The 15,864-nt window shown below is 43.8% G+C and overlaps 1 protein-coding gene across 2 annotated transcripts in view; it reads right to left on the bottom strand.

Annotated features, from left to right (window-relative positions):
• Positions 1-195: 195 nt before the first annotated feature.
• LOC127006714 (serine proteinase stubble-like) overlaps positions 196-15,864 on the bottom strand; it is an 80,688-nt gene continuing 65,019 nt past the window's right edge. For both annotated transcript variants that reach the window (XM_050876942.1, XM_050876941.1), the window contains exons 5-8: positions 12,445-12,637; positions 9,123-9,420; positions 8,536-8,661; positions 196-4,535 (exon numbers count right to left, since the gene is read on the bottom strand). In XM_050876942.1, the coding sequence (XP_050732899.1) occupies positions 4,377-4,535; positions 8,536-8,661; positions 9,123-9,420; positions 12,445-12,637 (776 nt within the window). In that variant the 3' untranslated portion in view covers positions 196-4,376. The remainder of the gene's footprint in view (positions 4,536-8,535; positions 8,662-9,122; positions 9,421-12,444; positions 12,638-15,864) is intronic.

Here is a 15,864-nt window from a genome sequence, read left to right as displayed (position 1 = left end):
GCATTGTCTGTGACCTCTGACAACACGTGTTCCTAAGCAAGGCGTCGGAGGCACTGGAAACTGCCTACCTCCACACGCTGGGTCATTATATACGAGAGAGAGAGAGAGAGAGAGAGAGAGAGAGAGAGAGAGAGAGAGAGAGAGAGAGAGAGAGTAAATAATAAATAAATGCGTTGGATAAATAAAACAAACAAGGCACATAACGTGGTGGTTTATTTACACTCGAGATGGTTTCATTTTTAAGTAACAAGAGAAGGAAAAAATACTCAGAGTGCAGATATATATAAAAAGAAACTTCTCAGCAGAATAATAATTGTTTATACAAGACCGTACAAAACCTATATGCAACATCTCTAAAGGAAAATAAAACATGTATACAGTAAGGCTGATCTAAATTATTTTTTTTAGGGTGGGCTTAAATCCCTGGTATTTTTTTTTGCAGACGTGAACACTCCACAATCATATAAAGCAATGTCTTCATCTAAGTGGTTCTTTAAGGATATTCTTATCTGATAAACTGAATGACTGAATGACTACTTAACTTCTATTGTCGATTAATTAAACTGAACTGATGTAGAGGCTCCAGAATCCACCTCCCCACTTCCTACTGAGTGTCAGGGATCTTATAATGCATGTCATGGATCTCACACTGATTGGTTTGGTTGGCAACAGTTCCGTCTTGTCCAAGGTGGCACCGGAGTATAGTAATATGTGATATGACAAATTAGATTATATGATGAAAGTATATGCAAAAACACAAACAAGATGAGGTGACACAAGGAAAATGTTGAGTTACAGGAGAAAATGACGTCGGTGTTAACATGTTCATGATGTACATACAGTTTTCAACATTAATTTTGATATACACGCATTTACTCTATACATTCATATAGACAAAAAATATATTCTTGATGTACAAAGAAATATAGACATACTTTACTGATTCAGGTATACACATATGGACACATTCTTGGTGCATAAAATATAAACAGTGATCTGAACGTCCTATTCTGAGCAACATCATTTAATCTCTTCTCGGCGTTGGTCTGTGTTCTTCAAGTTCCGGTCTAGCTTTACATGCGTATATAACATTGCTCTATATTTTCCAGCACTGAATATGTACGTTTATATTCAAATACTTCTGTACAAAACCCTTTCACATTTTCATATTACCTGGGTGTTAGGGCGGCAAGCACCTCATATCTCCCTTGTTGCATTTTATCATAACATTAGAATATTAATAAATCACTATTAACAGATCAGTCAACAAAGGTTTAGCAGATGGGGGCGGGGCAGGGCGTGAGTGTGGGTGTCTGCGCCAGGCCCCTCGAAACACAGCCCGTAGTAATGCATAACGATATACTTTTTTTTGTTTTTTGAGCCAGTCATTTACCGGTATAAAAGAGTCCCTCTCGAGGCTGGTGCCCTGACCTCCGGCACCCAGCCTCAAGGAGCAGGGCAGCACGGAAGCGCCAGTCTCCCCGCTGCTGATCCTGCTGTGGAGAGTCGCGTATGCCAGCTACACGACTCATCACACTCATATATTTACACAGTACACAGCCTTACGCTCGCCTTGAGCTGCTGAATACACGACACTTCCTTATACGCATACGCATGGGAGTGTATAGGTGTTCCTCCCTTCACATGTATACACGTGGAGGTGAGCTCCTTCCCTTATATGGCCATAAGGTATGTTTTTGACTTAAATATACTCCCTAGGGTGTGTTTCCTTCATGAAGTATACTCGCGAGTGTTCATCCCCGTGTATACTCATGAGGTGTTTATTCCAAAGTACACTTGTAGGAGTTTCTTCCCATTATTTACTCGTTGTAGTGTTTCATCTTCAGTTAGTATATATTTCTCTCAAGTGTGTTAATTGAAATATACCAACTGCCTTTTGTTTCTGCATCCATTCCCATAGTGTTCCTGTAAGGTGGTCCTTCACCAAATCTATTCGTGGAAAGTTTATTTCTAACCCCAAATCTACTAGTGGGGTGTTTCCTCCTAAAGTATACTCAAGTCCGTTTCACCCATAAGTATACTAGAAAAGTATGTGTTTCTTCACCAAGTATATTCGCTAGGGTGTAGATATTTCTTTCCGCGGGTGTGTGGGTGACGGCGCCGCGGTCCTGTGAGGGCGACGGAGGGTGGACGCTGGACGCTGCCTGTGTTTCTCTTGGTGTGGATGAAAGCCCGCCTGGATACGTCATGGCACATTGAACTTATAAACTAGACAGACAGCCGTGAAGGGGAGGGGGAGGGGGGAGCTGTGCACAAGGGAGACGGGGATGTGGACGAAGGAGAAGGGGAGTGCAGATGTAGAGAAGGTGGCTGCTTACGTACAGGAGATGTGTTAATGAACGTATTAGATCAACTGTGCACTTTGGGGGGAAGTAAGCACGTTGGAAAAGGGAGGGCGCACACACGCAAGGAGGAGACTGTGCACGCAGGGGTGAGGATGTAGAAATAGGAAAGGGAGTGCACACGTAAAGGGAGAATCGTGCACAAAAGAAAGAAGAGGTGGTGCACATGTTAGATAACTGGTGTGCACGTAGGGAATAGGGTGTCCACAAGAGGAAGGTGATATGCACGCCCCCCTTTGCCACCTCCGTCACCAGGTTGCGTCTCCGTCACAAGGAAGGGAAGTAAGAGTGTGTGGGGGTCAAGCTTAACTTCATTACAGGATGTTGAAGGGGATGAAGCGCCTCTTATTACCAGGTGGATTAGCTTTTTCCCATTACACGCTTCAGCTTACTCGTAAAAAGGTTAATTATAGCTTCTTTAAACATGTGGAATTACGCTTCAGTCATTACCAAGTGGGCTTCTAAGTCACCCCACCAATAGACGGAGCATCCCTAACAGGTGAGCTTCTTCAATTAACTTCAATCCTAAACAGGTGAACTCAACTCCCTTTAGTAGGTAGGTTTGAAGAGTTCCTATCGGGGAGCTTTTTCTATTTCCATGAGAGCTCAAACTTTTTCTAACAACAAGCTTTTCTAACACCAGCGAGAGGTTTTCTTTCGCCCATCAGCGTGAGGGCCTCAAAGTCTTCACTCACCAGGAAGTGGGACGCGGGGCTGAAGAGGGTCTGGAAGCACCTATTTACGTGTTATCACAAGGCGGTCATCTCACGGGGAGCTACCTGGCTAAACTGGCTACCTGCACACACACACACACACACACACACACACACACACACACACACACACACACACACACCTTGACCTGCAATATGTGTGTTTACTTGTTCAAAGATAGCAAAGCCAGTAAAAATGCCACTGCCCACTTATTTTTGCTCACAGTAGGCATGTCTTCTCTTATAGTCTACCCCCAAAAAGTCATCTTCCCACACTGATGATAATACTTTTTGTTTCACTGGCGACATTTCACTCTAGATCACACACTTCGGGTTTCACTAAGTTGTGTGTGATTGTTTCCTGAGAATAACAACCTTCCGTACATCGTTCATTCTCCTCCACGTCTGTCTGCCACGATTACCGACACTCCTGAGATACAGGTTCTTATTTTTCCTTTTCATGCACTATTTTCTGATCTTACCACACTTCACTTCGGGATATTAAAGACGAGTGACTCTTATTTCTGACCACAACACAAGAGCGACTCACGATATGTCTATGGTTTTCAAAGTTTCATGAGCGTGGTAAAGAAAACATATCCTCGTCTCGTCACACTGAATATGTATAAAGTTTCTCTTATTTCCGATCGCGACACATCAGCGACCCAGTAAAGAGAGACGATTACTTTACTCACACTTATAAGTCTTTATCTTGCCGTCAAACACACTCACTTTCCCGTCACCTTACACTCTACTTAGGGATGTTTTAAAGACGAGTTCCATTTCCCTGTGCGGTACAATAACGACCCACTCGCTAGCTGTTCGTATCAGTCACAAGCTGAAGTGAAGGAGTGCCAATAGGTGACGTTCTCGAGTATCCACGGCAATCCAAGGCACACGCAAGGCACAATCTGGTACACACGTCGGGCAGATCTTGCGCTTGAAGTTAGATGGCTTTGGAATGAGTAAAAAAGTGCCTAGGTGTCGTTTTTTAAGTATCCAAGGCACATTTAAGGCACATTCTGGTACACACGTCGGGCAGATCTTGCGCTTGAAGTTAGATGGCCTTGAAATGAGTAAAAAAGTGCCTAGGTGTCGTTTTTTAAGTATCCAAGGCACATTTAAGGCACATTCTGGTACACACGTCGGGCAGATCTTGCGCTTGATGTTAGATGGCCTTGGAATGAGTAAAAGAGTGCCTAGGTGACATTTTTCAAGTATCCAAGGCACATTCTGGTACACACGCCGGGCAGGTCTTGGGCGTGGAGTGTAGATGGCGTTGGGGCGGACGAAGCCGTGTCTAGGTGACGTTCTCGAGTATCCACGGCACGAACCTGGATATCCTCGTGCACACGCCGGGCAAGTTCTCCTCCGCACACCCGATGCCCCAGGAAATGATGCCCGCGAGGAAGTAGCGGCCGTCAGCGCCCTTCACCTGCAGCGGCCCGCCTGAGTCACCCTGGGAAGGAGGAAATAAAGGATTGTTAGCTTAAGATTGTAAAGAAGATGACAATGGCTGAGTATGCAAAATAGATGATCACCCTGGGGAAAAATAGTGGACTGTTAGCCAAAACTGTAAAAAGAAAATTAATAGGTAAATATGTAATGAAAATATACACCATAGGAGAAAATAAAGGGTAGTTTGCTTGTAATGAAGATGGTAATGGTTAAATATGTTAGAAAATAATGACCCTAAAATAATGTAAATGATTGTTTGCTTAAAAAAAATGCAAAGAAGATAGCAACAGCCGTATATGTAAAAAAAGAATCACGCTAATGAGAAAGAAATAGGAGTAATAGATCACGACTGTCAGTATGCGTGATTATGGAGAAGCTTGTGTTAGAAGTATTAGAATCCATAAAAGGTTAGAAATTGTAATAAAAAGTTTACGTATAAATTTTATCAGAGCGAGTTAACAAAATCTACGGGAAAAACTTGTGAAGACAGGTAGATAAACAGACAGATATATAGATAGACAGATATATAGATAGACAAGGAGATAAATTAGAAGAAAAAATAGAAAAATAGCATGCGAATAAAGCCCAAGAAAGCGTGTTTTAACCATAAAAATCAAGAGAGAGAGAGAGAGAGAGAGAGAGAGAGAGAGAGAGAGAGAGAGTGTGGAGGAGGGCGTGGCACCAGATGAACCGTGCCAAAAGGGCGGAGGAGAGAGGGAGGGAAAGTGCCAAGAAAGGGAGGGAGGCGAGGAGGAGGAGGAGAAAGTGACGATGTAATTGGAAGAGGAAGGAAAGTGAGGGAGAGAGAATAAGGAAAATGACTGGAGGAAAAAAAAAGGAGGAGGAAGGAATTGCATGTAAAAAAGAGTAAGAAAAACAACATGGAGGTGCAGGTGGAGAAAGACGAAGGAGGAGGAGGAGGAGGAAGAGGTGGAGGAGGAGGAGGAGGGAGTTACCGTACCTTACCATCAGGATTACAGCATTGGAGGGTCAACAACCGAGACTCCTCCTCCTCCTCCTCCTCCTCCTCCTCTTTTCCTCCTCATTCCTCAGCCACTAATCCCAATACACCCTTGCGCTCCCCATCTCTCCCTCCCTCACTCCTTCTTTCACTCCCTCCCTCCTCTCCTCCTTCCCTTCCTCCAGCCTCCTCTCCTTCCTTCCCTCCTTCCTCTCCTCCATCAGCACATTCAGCCTGCCACTTCAGAGTCTAAAGAACGCATTATTTCATTGTGTATTCTCTTCTTTCATTTATTTTATTCCTCTTTATCTTCTTTCTTCATCTCTTCTTTCCTCCTCTTCTCTCCATTCGTATAATTATTTTCTCCTTCTCTCTTATCTTCCCTTATCTGCCTTCCTATTCACCTCCCCTTCTTTTCTCTCTCTTGCTAACCTTTCTTTTCGTCCTGTTTCTCTTCTCCCTTTTCTATCTTTCCTCCTTCTCATTCTTCTTTCCATTCCATCCTATTTCCCTTTTCTTTTTCCCATGTTTTTTTTTTTAATTTCAATCTTCTTATCTCTTCCTCTTCCTCTCGTTCCTTCTCTTCTGTCCTCTCTCCTTTCCTCCCTTCCTACCGTCTCTCCCTCCCTCTTTCCTTCCCTTTCTTCCTCCCTCCTTCCCTCTCTTCCTCCCTCCCTTTCTATCGTCCCTCCCTCCTTCCTTCTCCCCCCCGTCGGATCGCCTGAAGAAGAAGGAGAAGCAGAAGGAGGCGGATAACGGGGAGATCGGAGCAGAAAATGTGTATTATTATTTTTGACCTACTTGTGTGTGTGTGTGTGTGTGTGTGTGTGTGTGTGTGTGTGTGTGTGTGTGTGTTGTGTTGCCTGCCTCCTCGTCCATCACTATCATGCTGTTGTTGTTGTTGTTGTTGTTGTTGGTGGTGGTGGTGGTGGTGGTGGTGAGGAGCGAAGATTGGGAAGGGGAAATACAATAAAGAAAGGAGAAAGGGTAAGAATAGAAGGAAGGAAAATATGAAAGAGGGAAGGAAGATGGGAGGACAGGAAGGAAAGGGAGGAATAAAGGAAGGAAAGTTAGCAAGAAAGAGGAGAAGGGAAGAAAGAAAGGAAGGAAGCTTAGCAAGGGAAGGAAAGGAAGGGGAAAGAGAAGAAGGGAGGAGGAAAGGAAAGAAGGAAAGGAAGAAATATTTGAAAAGAGGGAAGAAGGGAGGTCAGGAAAGAAGAGAAGGGAAGGAAGGAAGAAAGGGGGGTTAGCAAGAAAGAGAAGGGAAGGAAGAAGATGGGTTGTGGGGGTTGTGGTGGTGATGGTGATAGTTGTGGTGTTGATGGTGGCCGTGGTAGTGATGGGGGTCATAACTTACCACACCCACACCCACCCACACCCACACCCACACCCACGGACCCCCCCCCCCCACACACACACATACACACAATCACCCTTCCCCTCCCCCCCTACACCCACGCATTCACAACCCCCCTCCCCCTCCCCCTACACGCATTCAAGCACGAGTAAAATGCAGAACAATGAAACGATGACGCAAGAAGAGCGAACACCATGAACGGATGACGTAATGGATGAGGCGACGAGAGGACAGTGAAGGGAGAGGATGATAATGACGTAACGAGGGAAGCAACAGTGACACGAGACAATGATAGTGAAGAAAGGTAAGTGATGGTGAAGACAGTGAGGATGAACTATGATGTAAGGGAGGAAAGAAGAGAAGGAAAGGAAGGGGAAAGAGAAGAACGGAGGAGGAATGGAAGGAAGAAATATTTGAAAAGAGGAAAGAAGGGAGGTCAGGAAGGAAGAAAAGGAAAGGAAGGAACCTTAGTAAGGGAGGGAAGAAGGGAAGGAAAGGAAGGGGGAAAGAGAAGAAGGGAGGAGGAAAGGAAGGAATGGAAGGAAGAAATATTTGAAAAGAGGGAAGAAGGGAGGTCAGGAAGGAAGAGAAGGAAAGGAAGGAAGGAAGGAAGGAAGGAGGGTTAGCAAGAAAGAGGAGAATGGATAGTAAGGTGATGATGGTGATGATGGTGATATAAATGAAGGAAGCACAATGACACGGGACAGTGATACGAACGTGAGGTCAGTGATGGTGAGGCGTAAATGCTATAGTGAAAGAAGGCGACAGTGAAGGAGACGAGGGGGCAGTGAGCTGATGGTGACGCTGCTGCCGATGATGATGTAGGAAAGGACAATGATACCAACGTGAGGAACAGTGATAGTGAAAAGAAAATTATATGATGAATGAAAGAAAGAGACGATGCACCAATGATATACGGGAAAGGGATGGCGATAGACAGATATAAATAGATAGATAAAGGAATAGTGATAGATAGTGATAGAAACATAAGGCTAGGTAAAGATGGGTAAAGGAACAGTGATAGATAGATAGGGATAGATAGATAAAGCTAGGTAAAGATGGGTAAGGGAATAGTGATAGATAGTGATAGAAAGATAAAACTAGGTAAAGATGGGTAAGGGAATAGTGATAGATAGTGATAGAAAGATTAAGCTAGATAAAGATGGGTAAAGGAATAGTGATAGAGAGATAGAAGAAGGTAAATATAGGTAACAGGATAGTGAGCTGATGGTGATGATGGTGTTGATGATAGTGATGTAATAGAAGGAGAAACAATGCCACAAAAGCTGCATCATCACACCGGAAACACGACAGAGGAAGGAATGAGGTAAACAGAAGTCTCAAATTTTACTCGTGGGGACAAAATCGATTTCTTGTTTGATTTTTGCGTCGCCCGCGTGAGTACGATGAGAGAATGACCCGATGAAGCGTGACATTCTCTCTCTCTCTCTCTCTCTCTCTCTCTCTCTCTCTCTCTCTCTCTCTCTCTCTCTCTCCTTTTTTCTCTTCTCTTTTTCCTCTTTCTTTTCTTTTCTTTTCTTTTCTTTTCTTTTATCTTCTTCTGCTTCTTCTTTTCTTTTTCTTTCCTTCTCTTTTCTGCTCTTCTCTTTTCTTTTCTTTTCCCTTTTTTCTATTCCTTTCTCTTATCTTCTCTCTCTCTCTCTCTCTCTCTCTCTCTCTCACCTGGCAGGAGTCTATGCCGCCCTTCTCGTAGCCGGCGCACAGGAAGATCTCCGGGATGTGCTCTCTCCTGCCGCCCTTCAGGAACATGTCCTTGCACACACTGTTGCTCACGATGGGAACGGAGCCCTGAAAGGAGACACAGGTAAATAGAGCGTTGATTCACGACAAACTACACCACACCAACACATCACAGTCTTTATTATTTCATTTGCAGCCCTTAAAACACGTAAAATGCAATCAAACACAGACTGGTGTCTCATTGTCACTGCCCTGGTGAGCATTCAATACCACAAGCCTTCGTATTCAATGTGACTGTTCTCTTCTACACAACACTGCCACAACCTCTAAGAGTGGCCATTCAAGCATTACAGGCCCTCAGTAGCGTCTCATACCATCCACCACCTTCTGCATTTGTACAGAAGTCCATTGTCGTTGTCTTTTTAAACAGACACTAATATCACAAGCCCTCGTGTTAAATGTGGCTCTTTACTCCCACATAACACATTCCACAATCCATGGTACCCACATCATACAAGCTATTCAGACCCACACGTCTACCTCAGGCCGCCCACCACACCCCCACATACCTTCTGCAACACGGAGGGCAGCCTGCCGTGCTCGGAGAGGCGCCCCCAGCCCGTCACGGTGGCCGTCTCGCCGATGAGCAGGTCGTCGTTGCCGGGCAGACAGATGGGCGAGATGTGGGGCAGGAAGGTGACGGGCTTCTCCATCATGACCAGCGCCAGGTCGTGCTCGTACGTGAAGAAGTTGTACTTGGGGTGCACGGCTTTGCGCTGCACGCCGCGCTCCACGTACGGGTACGGCTCGCCCACGGACGAGAAGTCGAACTCGCCCACTCGGATCCGGATTTGTGACGTCAGGAGGCTGTGAGGATGAGGAACAATGAGGATGAAGATGAGGAACGCCGATGAGGTGCGAGTCTTGCTGTTAGTGTCGTCTAGACCAATAAGTTAGTGTTAAATGGACTATTAGAAACCACTAGTCTAGCCATGACGCAACAGCGAATATTGTGAAGCCAGGAGGCTGTGGGTGATACGAGGCAAGGGTGGGGACGAGTTTTTGGTATAAAGAACTATCTGCAAGTCTGTATTGGTTTGTTGGACTTTTACGAACAGACAATAACGAGAAAGTATTGACATCAAGAAATTCTGGTAGATAACGATGCTTAGATAGATGAGTTTTGCGCTTACTGCTATCTATCTTAAGGTACCTATTGATTTACTGCAGTATTAGAATCATTGGAAGCTAACAATCATCAGGCACTTAGTAAAACAAGACACTGCACTGTTACTGTCACGACTTATGGATAGTAACGTCCGGAGACTTATGGACGGAAGGTTAAATCTTATATGTAACGCTTCCTTTGCCGTCTCTGTTGGCTTCGAGGCTTTACTGGGTCACTAAACGCCTACAAGCAATTAAAGACCAGGTGTTGTTAAGCCCATTAGATCGGAAATGTGGATTTATGTGGATTTATGTGGTAGGGTTTGGTTTTGACGAGAGAGAGAGAGAGAGAGAGAGAGAGAGAGAGAGAGAGAGAGAGAGAGAGAGAGAGAGAGAGCGTGTCAGAACAGCAGAGCATCATTTGACATGCAAGAAAAAGAGGAAAAAGAATGAGAAAACCGCGAGACGTACGTACCACCGCCGCCGCCACACCAACGAAAAAGAAAAAAAAAAGAAAAGGAAAAAAAGTTTGATGCATATCTGAAACTTTCGCTTGACTTTTCTTGATATTTTTTTTCCTTCAGTGTCAAAAGTTCAGTTTATCGTTAATGATGTGCGGCATGATTTTCTATTTCTTTTCTTCTTTTTCTTTCTTTTTCTTTTGACGCTTTTCATTTCTGGAGGCTGTGCTACTTTTAACTTTTTCTTCGGTGTTAAGTTTTTGTTCGCAGTGAAGTGCTCAGAACGCGTCATTGATAACAAAACTACTACTACTACTACTACTACTACTACTTCTACCACTACTACTACTACTACTACTACTACTACTACTACTACTACTACTACTACTACTACTACTACTACTACTACTCCTTCTTCTTCTTCTTCTTCTTGTTTTTGTTCTTGTTCTTCGTGGTCTTGTCTTCTTGTTTTTATTCTTGTTCTTGTTCTTCTTCGATTTCTTTTTCCTCTTTTTCTTCTTCTTCTTCTTCTTCTACTACTACTACTACTACTACTACTACTACTACTACTACTACTACTACTACTACTACTACCACCACCACCACTACCACCACAAATACTTTCCTTCTATCTCTACTTTCATTTCTTCTTCTGCTACTGATTCCATTAACTCGTCCACTCCACAGGTGACTTACGTACTTTCTCCAGGTGATAAAAAAACTTCTCCAGATCGTACCCATAAGCACAGGTGAGAAATATCGCGTGAGGAACATTATCTCCGCAAAAATGATGAGAAAGTTGGGTGCAATGGAAGCCCACGAGCCGTCCGTCAGTATAAGAGAGTATTGACGCCATGCAGACCAGACCCTGTGCAATGTGTCTCAATGTGTGTGTGTGTGTGTGTGTGTGTGTGTGTGTGTGTGTGTGTGTGTGTGTGTGTGTGTGTGTGTGTTTCTTGCATTTATGATTTCTCCCTCCTGCTGTGTAAATCGTGTGTTGTTGATGAAGCTTAATTTTGTGGTTGGATCTGAATACGTCTGTCTTGCATTGCTAATTTTTGCTGTTTTTTGTGCATTTGTCTATTTTCGCATTTTTTTTACCTGTTGTTGAACAATTTTGCTTATTTTTGGGTTAGGTTTGCTCTACTTATCATGCTTATTTTTCTTAGTGTCTTATTTCTCCATTGCTAATTTTTATTATTGCTATTTTTTTGCCTATTTTGCTCGTTACTCTGTTTATTTTTTCTACTTTACTTTTTATTTCGCCTTTTTTATTATTTTCGCTTATTGACCTATTTTTGCTTACTCTGTTTTCACTCATGTTTGTATGGTTTGCTTTGGTATTTTCGTGACTGAATATGAATTGAGTGCAACACATTATTCTCGTCTATAACTGTTTTTTTTATTTTATCCCGTAATCAGAAAAAAGCTAGAACTTCTTTCCATATTTAAGGTACTGGCATGTGGATTCCATTGTAACTTTCTGTCTGTGAGAATGTCGTGAATATAAACTGAAGGGAAAGTGGACAGGCTACTTGACAGTGACCGCGGCTCTGACCTGAGAAAGTCCTTTGGTGTAGACGTGTTCCTAGACAATCCTTAACTTCTCTTTCTCCTTTCACAGTCACTAACACTTTTGACCCTTGCTATGAACCTAGACATGAAAAAAAAGTTAACGTATCCAGTTGTACCCAAGTCGTTGCACTCTTCCACTTGGTATTTCCTTCTCTTTTTTTTCTTCTTTATTCCTCATCTGATAATCAAAAGCTATCTTAAGGCAAGGACGATGTACTCACTTCGCCACTCGCTACGTCTTCTCTCTAATATGTTTTACTCTCTCTTCCTCACCTAATAATCTGCAGCTCTATTTGCTACAATGGACTTAAATACAGATGTCAGCTAATTCATCGTGGGAACTTACTCTCTACTTCCTTCTCTATTATTATATTTTTCGCTTTCTTCTTCACCTAATAAGCAACAGCTCTATTTTGTACCATGAACCTATAGCTTAGGAAGATTAGCGTAGGAACTCACTCGCTAATTCCGTTTCTCATATGTTTTCTCTCCTTCTCACCTAATAACCAACAGCTCCATATACTACCATGAACCTATAGCTAGACGTAAGGTAGGTTAGCGTGGGGACTCACTCGCTACTTCTTTTCCTCATAATATGTTTTCTCTCTTTCTCACCTGACAACCAACAGCTCCATATACTACCATGAACCTATAGCTAGATGCAAGACAGGTCAGCATGGGGACTCACTCGTCGACGCAGTGTCCCGCGGTGGCGATCCAGAGTTCGTTGAGGAGCGCGCCGCCGCAGCGATGGGTGGACGAGAGGCCGAAGAAGCTGGTCCGCCGCACCGACACCTGCCACGGCCACTCCCCGAACTTGGCGTTGGTGCCGTTCACGATGCGTCCCTCAGGCTGCATGATCATGGAGGGCACGCCGCACTCTGGAACGACGAGAACACCGTCAGGCGCTACTAAAAAGGACTCTCACTTATTATAGACGTTTGAAAAGTTGTAATTTAGGCAAGAACAATGGCACTCAGATAATAAAGAGGATTAAAAAGTTGTTTAAATAGGGCAAGAACACCATCAGCCACTACTACAAGAGACTCTCACTTGAAATAGAGGGTTGAAAAGTTGTGTCTAGGGCAAAAAAAAAAAAAAAAAGAGCATCGTCAGGCATAACCACGAAGTCACACATAATATACAGTGTTTAAAAGATATATTTAGTTCAGTGAGGGCACCATTAGGCATTCCAAAGGCACTTATATTAGATACCTGATTGAAAGAGTGTCGTAAGTAAGGAAGGCACTGTCAGACACTACTAAGGCACTCACAATATATACTTTTACTTAGACCTCGCTATACTAGGCTGAAATAGTGTCTAGGGCAGGTAGACATTACAACGCACTATTAGGCACTTCTCCAGGCACTCAGATGACTTATATTAGTGTTGAAGGAAAGGAAGGAAAGGAAAGCAGACTCGAGAACGCTACCTCCTCCTCCCGCCCCACCCCAGCACGCACGAGATGAAAGGAGAGAAGCTAGTTGAGGAGGAGGAGGAGGAGGAGGTGAGGGAGACACGCTATAAGAAACATTGGTGTCGCCGAGGGAAAGCGTCTGAGTACTTCTTGAGGCTAATTTGAGGACGATTAAGAATATGAAATGGACTTCGGATTAATGGAATGGACTCTGGAAGATTATTTTAAACTTAGTGATAATAGATGGACAACCGAAGTAACAGAGCATCAAACGAGAAGTTGTAGAAGTCAGGGTGGATAGATGACGAGGTGGAGAGATGGAATTAGAGCATTTACCGAGGCAGGAGAGAGTACATTGATATCAGACACGGAGAGAGGTGGAGTACGTTGGGAAAGGCCTATTTTTTCATCCTGCAGTGGACTAGTAATGGCTGATGATGATAGTGACGATGATGGTGATGATGGTAATGTTGTTTCTCTCGTCCTCACAGTCGCTATCTTTTTCTGTTCTTTCTTCTCTTCCTCCTATTATTTTCTTTTTTTCTTCTCTTCCTCCTCTCTTTTTAGTCTCGTCTCCTTCTCTTGCCATTACAGTCACGTACTATAAACTTTTCTTTCTGCTTTTTCTCCTACTTATCTGTTGTTGTTTACTTTTGTCTCTTAAATTCTCCATCATAATCACTATCTTTTTTTTCTATTTTCTTCTTCACTGTTTACTCGCTACTTCCACTCGTCATCTTCATCGCTATCTCTTCTTCTTCTTCTTCTTCTTCTTTGTTTACTCTGAAAGCTTCCACTCATCCCCAAAGCTATATTTTCTTCTTCTATCTCCTCTTCCTCCTCCTTCTCTTCCTCTTCCTCCTCCGCCTCCGCCGCCGCCGTCTCCTGCTCGTAACGGTGCAAGACAAGCGCTGTGTTACGGTTGCAGTTTCCGAAAGTGTGTCGGAGAACAACAGTTACACACACACACACACACACACACACACACACAGACTAATGCAGCTAATCCTCCCCAAAGATGCACCGTTTATACTTTACAAAATACTGCCTTTTCTGGTTTTCTCTCTTTTTCTTTCTTCTCTTCAGTATAAAAGAGGAGAATAGTAACACCAGCGGCCACTGACCACTCCCTTCATCTTCCTCCCTCCTCCTCCTCCTCTTCGTCTCCTTCTTCCCGCCAATTAATACAGTACGACAACATCTCCTCCTCACTCTCACTTTCCCCGTGTTGTCGCGCTGCCAGACGAGTCACATCTTGCTCTCAGTCTTGTCTCCCTCCTCCTCTTCTTCCTCCTCCTCCTCCTCCTCTTGGTTCGGTTTTCCCTTCAGATTCAGTGCCTTGGCGATGAAGCTTTTTAACACTCCACCGGGGCGTCATGCTGGGAAATAACCTTCTTCGGGGCTTGATGGATGGATGGTGATGTTTGTTGAGAGCCGCGATGTTTCCTGGGTTGGGTCGCGCTGATGGGTTTTGAGGTTGAGGGTGTTTTCTTGTTTGTTGTGCGGGAGTAAAGGGCGTGCCTAAAGACTTGAGGATCCGAGGAACTTGACTTCTTTATTAATGGCTCACCTCAAACTTTAGGGTATTTTACTGATGGGGTCATCCAATCCTCCCTTGACTTTTTGCTTCACTAATAAACATAGATTCTGATTCTCTTTTGGGGCTTTCGTTGGGCTTTTCAGGGAGCACTTTTAAAATTGTCCCCCTTCCTCCCTCCCTTTCTTAGCTACGTCATCAGTGGAAGTAGAGTTAGTTTCATGGCCTTTCTGTAGTACTATGATGCCTTCTACTACTACTACTACTACTACTACTACTACTACTTCTACTACTACCACAAGATTTCTATGCGACTTTGCGTGACAGATTTCCCTCTTTAATTTGGAACAGTGCGTGCGTAAGTCAGGAAAGAAAGGAGGAAAAAGAAAAAAAAGAATAAGACGATGATGATAATGATGAGAGTCTGAGGGAGAGAAGATGAAGTTGCAAGAGAAAACTAATGCAGAATAGGAGAAAATGAGTGAATATGTATATGTATGTAAAATGAGTGTATATCAGCAAGAAAACATATCGATACAAACGCATGACAACACAACGATATATAACCGTAGAAGTGATTGATGGTTGCTAAGGTTCTTGTCGTGTTATTGATGGTGATGGTGGTGGTGGTGGTGGTGGTGGTAATAGTGATGTCAATATTAGTAGTATTAGCAGGAAGTGTAGGTGATGACTTTACTCGGTTGTGTAAGTGGTGGTGGCAGTGATAATGGTGATGATAGTGGTGGTGGTGGTGGTGATGGTGATGAGAATGGTGGTGGTGGTGTGTGCGATGTCACAGGTGGGTGGTGGTGCATGTGTGTGTGTGTGTGTGTGTGTGTGTGTGTGTGGAGGGAGAGGGAGAATGAGAGGGAAGCCGTCGGTTGGAGAGAGAGAGAGAGAGAGAGAGAGAGAGAGAGAGAGAGAGAGAGAGAGAGAGAGAGAGAGAGAGAGAGAGAGAGAGAGAGAGAGAGAGAGAGAGAGAGAGAGAGAGAGAGAGAGAGAGAGAGAGAGAGAGAGTATAATGATAATAATACTGCTAAAAAGTGTGAAGAAATGGGCGAATGATAATGAATGTGGGAAGAGAGAGAGAGAGAGAGAGAGAGAGAGAGAGAGAGAGAGAGAGAGAGAGAGAGAGAGAGAGAGAGAGAGAGAC

Source organism: Eriocheir sinensis, chromosome 33, assembly GCF_024679095.1.
Source record: "Eriocheir sinensis breed Jianghai 21 chromosome 33, ASM2467909v1, whole genome shotgun sequence".
Classification (NCBI taxonomy): Eukaryota; Metazoa; Arthropoda; class Malacostraca; order Decapoda; family Varunidae; genus Eriocheir; species Eriocheir sinensis.
The sequence above is the reverse complement of the archived record's forward strand: the minus strand, read 5'-3'. Positions and strand labels throughout refer to the sequence as shown.